The 10,586-nt window shown below is 38.8% G+C and overlaps 1 protein-coding gene across 1 annotated transcript; it reads left to right on the top strand.

Moving 5' to 3' along the window:
• Positions 1-4,863: 4,863 nt before the first annotated feature.
• LOC120082125 (Pentatricopeptide repeat (PPR) superfamily protein) lies at positions 4,864-7,890 on the top strand. The gene has a single exon (XM_039037362.2). It carries the CDS (start codon positions 5,113-5,115, stop codon positions 7,078-7,080), a length of 1,968 nt encoding a protein of 655 aa, XP_038893290.1. The 5' UTR covers positions 4,864-5,112; the 3' UTR covers positions 7,081-7,890.
• The last annotated feature ends 2,696 nt before the right edge of the window (positions 7,891-10,586 follow it).

Genomic DNA, 10,586 nt, shown 5'->3' with positions numbered 1-10,586 from the left:
CTTTTGTAGATGAACTTACTTCTGAACTGGTACTTTTTCCAATATTAATTGACTAGTCATCATCAACAGTCAAATTGACTGGTGTTGTTGTTGCATCTGGTACTGATGACATAGGGGTTGTTGTTTTGCCACTCTTCAATGTCACTGCATGACATTGTTCTTTTCCTCGTGGCCCCTGTGCTTTTGAACTGCTATGCTTCATACCAGGCGCTTTCTTCTTTAATTCCCTCGTAAGCTGATCTATCTGCTCTTCTAATTCTTTAAGGGTGTCAGCTTGCAATTGTCTTATTGCCTCGCTCTTTTCAATATAATGTTTTAACGATGTCTCAAGAGACGAGGTGCTGCAAGAGGTATCATATAGGAACGGTTGGTCACAGGGTGGTATATCTTGGGCATTACTTGGGCTGCAATCCGGATTAATGAAGACCGGAGGGTTGCCTCGATCCCCTTGATAACTATACTAATAGAAACTATGGCTCTCCTGATTCTGATTCCCGTCCCAACCTATAGTTGGGTGATCCCACCAACCAGGGTTATAGATGTTGCTAAATGATTCATCGTAGACGGCATACACAGGTTGTTGATTCCATGGGCAAAACTCCACTGGATGTCCCTCTTCGCATTGGACGCAATTTATTAGGGCCACGTGAGTCAACGCATTAACTTGCGTTGATTCCTGAGAGAAAGTTCTCTGTTGGTTAGTCATTGTTTGGAGAATTAAGGTCATTGTGGTCATCTGATCGACCAGTGCACTCATTGTATCAGTTGACACATCGACACTTTATACTCTCTCTTGCTCTAGACCTTTTACCTCAAGCCTAGTATCAATCCACTCATCAAAATGCCATGAGATATGATCCAATATGTTCTTTGCCTCCGTATATGACTTGTTCATCAATCCTCCTTTTGCAGAGGCATCGGCAACTGCTTATGTTGATTGGTCTAAACCATTATAAAAGGTTTCCATCAAAATACTATCAGGAATCTCGATATGCGGACAACTTTTTATTAACTATCGGAATCGCACCCAGGCAGTACTCAAGGTTTCATACCACTTTTGTTCAAAATTCAGAACATCCCTCCATCTCCTTGCATTAACTGCTGGAGGAAAGAATCTGTTCATGAACCTATCAACCAACTGCTCCCAACCATTAATCTCGGCAGGCTCTAACACTTAAGCCCACCTCTTTGCCTCATCTCGCAATGTGTATGGGAACAGATATAATTCAAGCCCTTTTTTTAGTTACACCAGGCATGGAGAATGCGCTGCACATGTCTACAAAATTCGTCAAATGAGCATGTGGGTCTTCTCCTTGTAATCCTCAAAATTGACCCACATTCTGAATCATCTGCAGCATGATAGGTTTTATCTCAAAACTTACATTCCCCTCAACCAAGGGTCTTGAAATTCCTGGTGAGAAGTTATAAAAATCCGGTGCTCCATATTCCTTTATGGGGATGTTATAGTCAACAGCAAGAAAAATTGGATCTTACGTTGGCAAATTTTCCCTTTGTCTCCTGCAGGTGCCACATTCTCATCAACCATGCTTCTTCACTAATTAATTTGGCCCTGATGAACTCTTGCATGAATAATACACTTGATCTCTAGGTCTGCTTAGAATTACCAGATCACTCCCGCATTCATAAGCCGTTAGACTGCTCTCCGCGTTGAACAGTTAGTACAAAGAGATCTGTCCTACAAAATACCACAAACATACTCAAACAATAAACCGCTAACCAATCCTCGGCAATGGCGCCATAAACTTGTAACGGTAAAATTACTTCCCTATTAATGATGTATGCGTTAATGACTCAATTCATTCAATACTACTTCTAGATATACATTATTAATGGATGCTCTTGTAGTATGTTGTGCGTTGTCACAAGTTTCCTTGCGTTGGAACCAAGTATAATTCCACTGTAAGTTTGTCGATGTGATCCGAGGTCGAACACAAGGACTGTTTGAGGTTATTGCGTTATGTTTATGATACATGCGACCAGGTTTTTCAATTTAATAAAAGTATTTGTGTACAAGTATATAAAGTTGCGATAAAGTAAAGGAAAGCAGTAAAAATGCAATAATAAAATAAAATACAGTAAACCTAAGCAAAGATGGTACAAGATACAGGCGGCATGATACAAAATACTGAGAGCAAGGCTGGCTGTGAAGATTATACACAGATCATGTGATGCGATGGCAAGTCTTATGTACGAAGCAGTAAGAGAAAGATAACTAATATAAACATCACAAGTTCCTTAATTGCGTTAAAGTCATAAGTACAGTTCCATTTTTCCCTTAGCGTGCACCTTTCAGTGATCAGCCGCGTTCCCACATGTTTGTGGTGAAACAGAGACGAATGTATTGAACGCAAGGTTGCTTCCATTCCTGGAAGTACTACTCGCTCTAGTTAACGTATTCTTCTGACCTTCTCTTGATAGATCAGAATGACATCTTCACTTCTGCTCTCAGAGGTGAAGATGTCTTCTAGCATACCTTAGCTAAACGCAATTATCTCTCTAACACAGATTAAATACTCGTTTAATTCATATTGACTACTCGGGGATTAAGAACACTTCATGAAGAAAACGATAAACGGAGGAACGAAAATAGACAGAGAAGTGGTAATGAAAACGATCGAGACATTCGATATATCTATTTAACGTCTGATACATGGTGTGTGAATGAAGAGATAAAGAAGATGAGATACAACGATGAAAAGAGATAGAAACAAATACAAACAAGTGCCAACGTCTTGGCACCAATTTGGATGGAGATTTGCTTGTCAAAATGGATGGATCGTGTGGAATGATGAGCTTCCCTCTGAGGCTTGCTCAATCGGTAGCAGGGATCTGAGTATAGAGCTTCGCAATGAGGATCTGGCAGATTAACACTGAGACTCACCTCTCGGCCTTGTCTCTTCTTCTTCTTAGATTTCTTCAATTTAACATTCAGCTTAACCTTTTTCTCAATATAATAGCAGCAATTAGCCCCGTATCAAGTAACCTCTTTTTCTGTGAATTCTATGGGATATTTATAGGTGAAGATCTTTGACTCCGATCTTGTGGTCCCCACTTGTTGTTATGGAAATTCTGAAGATAGAGGGATATTATTCCTTCTGTTATGCAATCAGACCGTCAAATTTACACAACCGTTAGGCGTACACGTGGCACAATCCTCCGCATTTGCGTTGCTCAGCTGCATCTTTCGATCGAGTGTTCGCATGCAGTGTTGTTTTTATTACCGAATGCGGTTGAAAGTCAGCTCTGGATCGACTGCCGCATTGCACCGTCATTGCGTTAATCATCTTTTCATTGTTGATTGATGGGCGTAATGTGTCAGAGATGCGTTGGTCAGTTTTTCTTGAGCCTTAATCACAAAAGGTGACATGGTTTCCTACAAAACAAAGTAGAAATCTCCTCTTCTTCCATCTTAATGATGTTAGTGGGTGTAATTGTGATAATTCAGAATTATTGTATTTCTAAGCTAATTTTCATACAATTGGCGTATATCTATTCTCTTTTGGCCGCAATATCTAGATAAGGCAGTATAAATAGCTTATATTTCTACATGTTATCAATGGTCATCTTAGCCCTCGTGTTAATTTGAGCGAGAAGATGCATGTGTGACGAGTTTGATTACTATGAGATCCTCTGTTCGCATGCTCTTGCCGCTTGTCAAGTTAGAAGTATTGATCCATATAGTTTATGCTCAAACGCATATACAGTTACAAACTAGTTGGCTATTTATGCAGAGTCTATATTCCCTATATGTCATGCATCACAGTGGAAGACGGGCTTGTTGATAGAATAGTCTTACCTCCTAGGTTGTTGGAATAGTTAGGTCGTCATCCAACTGTACGAATCCCATCAAACGGTGAAATACAGAAACTGATTCAAAAGTGTAAACGATGTCGTGACGTTGGGCACAATCGAAAGACATGTCGAGTTTATATTGTAGAGAATGATTAGAGTCATTTACTATAGTACTATTTCTTTTTATTTTTCGTTTGGGCTATGTAAAGAATTTCTATTTAGTTTCGTTTGGATTATGAATGGTTAGAATCATTTATTAAAGTGATGTGCATTCTTTTGTTCACTCTCGATCAATCTCGGGCAAAATTAACACCAAGAATGAAAACATTCTTTTATGAAAAACATGTGCATTCTTTTGAAAACTCTTGGTGTAAAACTCGTCCAAAACCGTGTGCTAATTATGAAAAACTCGGGCCATTCACACCGACGTGCCACAAGATCAGGGTTTTTGTCCCATTCTGTATAAGATCTTGGGGACGATCTCAAACCACATTTACCCCGAGATCGTGTACAAAATGCTCAAAACTCAATGATCGTCCACCCAATCTCGGGATACATTCAAACAATCTCGGGATACATTCAAACAATCTCGGGCCCACTTCATCGAATCTCAGTCAAGATTCAAATAAATTTCAATTGAAATAGGATGAAGTATTCAAAAAGTCATCAATAACGGACAACATAATAAATAAAAAAAATAAAAAAAAAAGGACCAAATCTTGAAAGAAAGATAATATCCAACCTAGATTTCTCATATATTTCAGATAGACTCTAAAACCCTAACCAAACTCTAATTTTTTATGAAACCATAGACTAGACAAAAGAAATAGTGAAATACCTTTATAATAAGGAATCTTCATGATGCACATAACTATGGAGAAGGAAAAATTCAAAGCGAAAACAGGGATATCTCGGGCAAGGTGAGAAGCTAAAATGGTTTCCGTATATGAAAGGTTTTCTAAACTAAGGATATTTTTGTCCTTTCGAACGACTGGATACGTTTCAAATCCAATCTTGGGTCCAATCTCACTCGAGAAGGTCCGAGAAAAAAATGTTATAACGAGTATTGAGAAAGCGTGCTATTTTTGAGATTTGAAAAGTAGAGATTATTTTTGGGCAATTTCCCATCTCCATGGCTGTCTGCAATTTATCTTTCACTACGAAGTGGATAGTCCAGATTTGCGTTAACGATGAAGAGCCAACTGCTAAGCTCGTAAGTGTTCAAACACAACTTTGTTGGCTGTAGCAAAATTAGAGCAGCAATCGAGCGGAGAACAAGGCTTGGACTACGATTGAAGAATGTGGAAAAGAGTTCTGTGTTCAATTCCTCACAGATCGTTTTCTTCTGCACCAGAAACCCCATCCCTCTACTCCTTCCTCCAACCCTCCCTTTTTGCCCTAAAGAAAACCCCATTTTCGCCTTCTCAAGACTCCTCCCACCTCCGTCAGGATCCAACTCCTCAAATTTTAACTCCGGATCGCGTCGCCGCCGTAGAAACTGCCCTCCACAAGTCCCTCCTCACCAGCGACACTGATGAGGCATGGAAATCCTTCAAATTGCTCACGAAAAGCTCTGTTTTCCCATGTAAGTCTCTTATCAATTCACTTATTGCCCACTTGTCCTCAATTGGGGACGTTCATAATCTGAAAAGGGCCTTTGCATCTATGGTGTTTGTTATTGAGAAGAAACCTGAACTGTTGGATTTTGAGTCTGTTAAAGCTTTATTGGCTTCTATGAAACGTGCCAACACTGCTGTTCCTGCTCTTTCTTTGATTAAATGCATGTTTAAGAATCGATGCTTCGTGCCTTTTAGTGTCTGGGGCAATGAACTTGTCGATATTTGCAGACAGAGTGGGAGTTTGATTCCCTTTTTAAGAGTTTTTGAAGAGAACTGTAGGATTGCTTTAGATGAGAAGTTGGATTTTATGAAACCAGATCTTATTGCTTGTAATGCAGCACTTGAGGGGTGTTGCCATGAGCTTCAATCTATAACAGATGCCGAGAAAGTTGTTGAAACGATGTCACTTTTGTATCTTCGGCCTGATGAAGTGAGTTTTGGTGCTCTTGCTTATTTGTATGCATTGAAGGGGCTTGAACAGAAAATAATCGAGTTAGAAGTCTTGATGGGAAGTTTTGGTTTTACTCGTAAAGTTCTCTTTTTTAGTAATTTGGTAAGTGGATACGTTAACGCGAGCAACTTTGCTGCTGTTTCCAAGACTATGTTGCGTAGTTTAAAAGGTGAAGGTGGAGCACATGTACATTTTGGTGAAAAAACATATGTGGAAATGGTTAAGGGCTTTATTCAAAGTGGAAATCTGAAGGAATTATCTGCATTGATTGTCGATGCTCAGAATTTAGAGTCTTCATCAGAAGTTGATGGATCTATTGGATTTGGTATCATTAATGCATGTGTTAATATTGGATGGTTGGATAAGGTGCAAGATATTCTGAAAGAAATCAAATCCCAGGGAGTTTCTCTGGGCCTTGAAGTCTATCTGCCAATCTTGAAAGCTTACCGGAAGGAGCATCGAACAGCTGAAGCCACCCAATTGATCATGGATATTAGCAGTTCTGGGATTCAGTTGGGTGCAGAGAGTTACGATGCTTTAATAGAGGCATCAATGTCGAACCAAGATTTTCAGTCAGCTTTTGCTTTGTTCAGGAATATGAGAGAAACAAGAAAATATGACACGAAAGCTAGTTATCTAACTATTATGACTGGCTTAATGGAGAACCATAGGCCTGAGTTGATGGCTGCCTTCTTAGACGAAGTTGTTGAAGATCCTCTTGTTGAAGTTGGAACTCATGATTGGAACTCTATTATACATGCCTTTTGCAAAGCTGGAAGACTCGAGGATGCGAGGAGAACATTCCGAAGAATGAAATTTCTGCAATTTGAACCAAATGAGCAGACCTTCTTGTCCCTAATAAATGGTTATGTGTCTGCAGAGAGATATTTCTATGTTCTGATGCTGTGGAACGAACTAAAGTGGAAGGTTACAGCAAATGGGGAGAGAGGTATCAAACTTGACAACAACTTGGTTGATGCATTCCTGTATGCTTTGGTCAAGGGAGGTTTCTTCGATGCCGTGATGCAAGTTGTTGAAAAAACTAAGGATACGAAGATCTTCATTGATAAATGGAAATATAAGCAAGCATTCATGGAGACTCATAAGAAACTCAAAGTGGCAAAGTTGAGGAGGAGGAACCACCGGAAAATGGAATCACTAATTGCTTTCAAGAACTGGGCTGGTCTGAATGCTTGAGATTTGAAGCCTCTCTGATATGAAAGTCTCAACAAATGGCATGTTTTAGATGCATGAATTGGCAATTTGGTCCGTTTTTATTCTGAAGTTTACAGCCACAAGCAATGGTTTCCACTTGAATTCGGAAAACTGAAGCTACGATGAATGTCCCATAGTTCATTGTTTGCTGTTTTCCTTGGATGCTCTGCACAGGGACCTCGATTATTTAATTTTGAAGATTCTTGTTCATTAGAGGAAAAAGAGTGTCTGCAGAGTGAAGTCCATTGTTAATTACAGTAATCTGAGGAATGTCTGCACCAAAACTTGCAGCTTCTGAAAGTTGAAAGACTCGACCTCACCAGAGGATATGATCTGTTGAATGTAGCAAACAGTCGTTCGGACGTGGTTCAAAATTTTCAATTGAGCCATAACTGGTTTTCTTTATATGAGAAGACGATATAGAGATGCAGAAGGAAAGAATAGCTGAAACTTGAATGGCTCAGCAGCGACTTGGCAATATAATTTTAAATGAGTTAAAATGTAGGGCTATTTAGATTGATTTTCTAAGTACTACAACAGACCTGTAGAGTCTTGGCATCATGATTTTTACTCTACTCTACTTATCCATTTTCTGTGTTATTGTAATTGTTGTTCGGTAGAGCTGGAGCTTGCTGAACATATTATTATTGGTATATTAGATGGTAGTATGTAAGTGATAGATGCTCGAATTATGATCTTACTTGTGATAGATGCTCGAATTATGATCTTACTTGAACAAGATATGTTATATTTTGAGAAATTTGTATGGATGACCCAATTTTTTGGTCCAAACTGTCAAAAGACCTATTTTTAAAAAATAATGTCAATTGATCATCTGCTGACATCATCGCCATACCAAATTACATAAATTGCCCTTACACTAGCTTCACGAGGTAAATCTCGCTCTCGTCTGATTAAACACTCTCGGTCTCACTTGAAATTCCCTGGTTTGATGTGATTGCTCGTCAGTGTACGAATGATTTGACAATTTTTACGACGAAAGCCTCAAATCAAATCAATAATACCTAAACACAATACAGTGGTGATTTCTTTAAACTCTAAACTTCATTTCAAAGGTGATTACTTCTCTGGTTTTTGACGGTGTTTTGTTGAACGGAGATTTTTCGAACGGGATTTCCAACACGAGGCTTTTTCAGAACGGAACAAGTTTTTCATAAAGGTGTTTCATTATTTTGAGTCTGTTTAATTATTTTTGCTATATTATTTCTGGAAATGTAGCATTACGAAATTTTGTATTGGGAGAGAGTGAGCGAGAGATAGAACGAGAGTGAGAAAGAACAAGAGTAAGAGAGAGCGCGAGATTAAGAGAGAGGGCGAGATTAAGAGGGAGCGAGATTAAGAGAGAGAGCGAGAGTACACTTCAAATTGCTTGTACAACTTAATGACAAATGCTCTCTTGCTTTGTAGGATGATAGAAAAGTATCTACTTATTCGATATGGAGGTGATTGGGATGAGAATGAAAGTTCGTATATTGGGGGACAGTTGACAGGAATCATTGTGTCTCATACATTGAAGTGTGAAGAACTTAAATCTCACATTTACAGGGTTACAAATGTCAGTTTTTCCGAATTTGATCTTATATTGAAAGTAAGCTTGAATTTGAAACTCCTCCACAATACATAAAAAATGATGATGATGTTCGCTTCCTTCTTTTGTGAGAAGAGCTTAGTAGACTTCAATTAGCTATAACGTTGAAATCGAATCAGGACGAAAATATTGGAATGGGGTTTGAAAATGTGAGTTATGATGATACGACTATGGACAGACAATACGAGGAATCATATCAGTTTCTTCGGGAAGAGGATGATATTTCATTGTCTACCAACACTGTACCATCAACATTATCACTAGATAACGACCGTACTAATCCAGCAAAATTGAATTCAGAATTGGGCGGTACTTCAGTTGTTGGCAATGAGAGACCATCTAGATTCGATTATATGGATTGTAGTCATCCAGAGCAAAGTTGTGGTTCTTTAGTGGATGTGAATGAGCAACCAACAGGATTGAATGAAATGGATCGTGATCATGGAGATGTGCATTGTTCTATGATAACGGGTAGAAATACACATTATTATAGTTCAAATAAGTAAAACAATGAGAGAATGCGACGGTAAAAATAAGCAATATCATGTCCAAAAGCGCTAAACTGAAGAAATTGCGATCGCATGCGCCCACCGAATAAAAGCAGTTAATTTACTTATTTTGTGCAGGAAAAATGCGTTGGCGCAAAATTGCGATCCAAGGAATTAGGCGTCCATGCACTTGAAAGATTGCAATCGCAAAGGCATGCAATCGTATGCGATCGTGAGAAGTTGCTAAAAAAGGTGGCCGCATAAAGACTGCACATCAAGGTGACAGCACAATAAATCACGATGGGATGGAAAGTCGATAACGGTCGAATCCGAATTTAGTTGACAAACCGTAAAAGCCACACTGTAGCAAGTACACTCAACTTTTGGTGACCATTAATCGACGCATTAGAGCAGGGGATTTAATGACTGCCCATCATTGCAATCATTAGAGAGAAAGGCTACTTCACCTTGAGCTCTATAAATACCGAAGGCCACCAGTGTAAAAGGGGAAAAGAAGATATATCATAGATCATATACAAGTTAGAGAGTCGTTAGTTTGTTCACGTACATACTCATACTTATACTTAGAAGACGGAAACGAGCAATGAGACGAGGAGCCGAGAGATCATTCCCAGACAGATCGAGAGACTTCCGGAAAGCGTTACAAGGAGAGAGTGCCAACACTTGCAAGAGCAAGAATATTCATCTGGACAGAGTTGGAGTGAAAAAGACAGTGTAAAAGGCAACCGGAAGCAAGACATTGCTTACCGGGTTTCTTATCTCTAAATTCCATTTGTTATTTTGTATTCAGCACTTTATTTATAGAAAATGAAAATCTCATTTCAATTTATGTTCAATCTCTCCACACTTCGCATGAGTAGCTAAATTTCTGAATGGGTTGAGAAGTACTTAGCTAGCATGACCTAAGATTTACATTTTATACGATCATCTTGTCTTATGTTTGTGTCATTCACCCTTTAAAGATACTTAAGAGAGTAGTCTAAAGATAGAATCTAGACTTGAGAGAGTCAGATTAGAATCTAGGCTTGAGTGAGTCAGATTAGAATCACATAAGCAAGAAATAGAAACTTAGACATAAGTTCTATCACTATTTACACATCGCATGCACCCTAGAAATAGGATATGATTGTATGCGATCGCCTTGTTTTTTGTGTGCCACATTCATCATCGCATAGGCAAGAATAGAGATTTAGACATAAGTCCTATGGACTTTTTCGTATACATCGCATGTGTCCTAGAAATAGGAATTATGGCATTTGCATTGAGAGATGACGTATTGTTGTTTGTGTGTAGCATGTTTGCATAACTTGTATGTAATCTTAGGAAGTGTTAGCTAAACCCCTTCTCAACCCGTTCATTGCATACTCATT

Source organism: Benincasa hispida, chromosome 7 (genome assembly GCF_027475165.1).
Source record: "Benincasa hispida cultivar pf3 chromosome 7, pf3_genome.v1.1, whole genome shotgun sequence".
NCBI lineage: Eukaryota > Viridiplantae > Streptophyta > Magnoliopsida > Cucurbitales > Cucurbitaceae > Benincasa > Benincasa hispida.
Note: the sequence above shows the minus strand (reverse complement) of the source record. Positions and strands in the feature narration are given on the sequence as shown.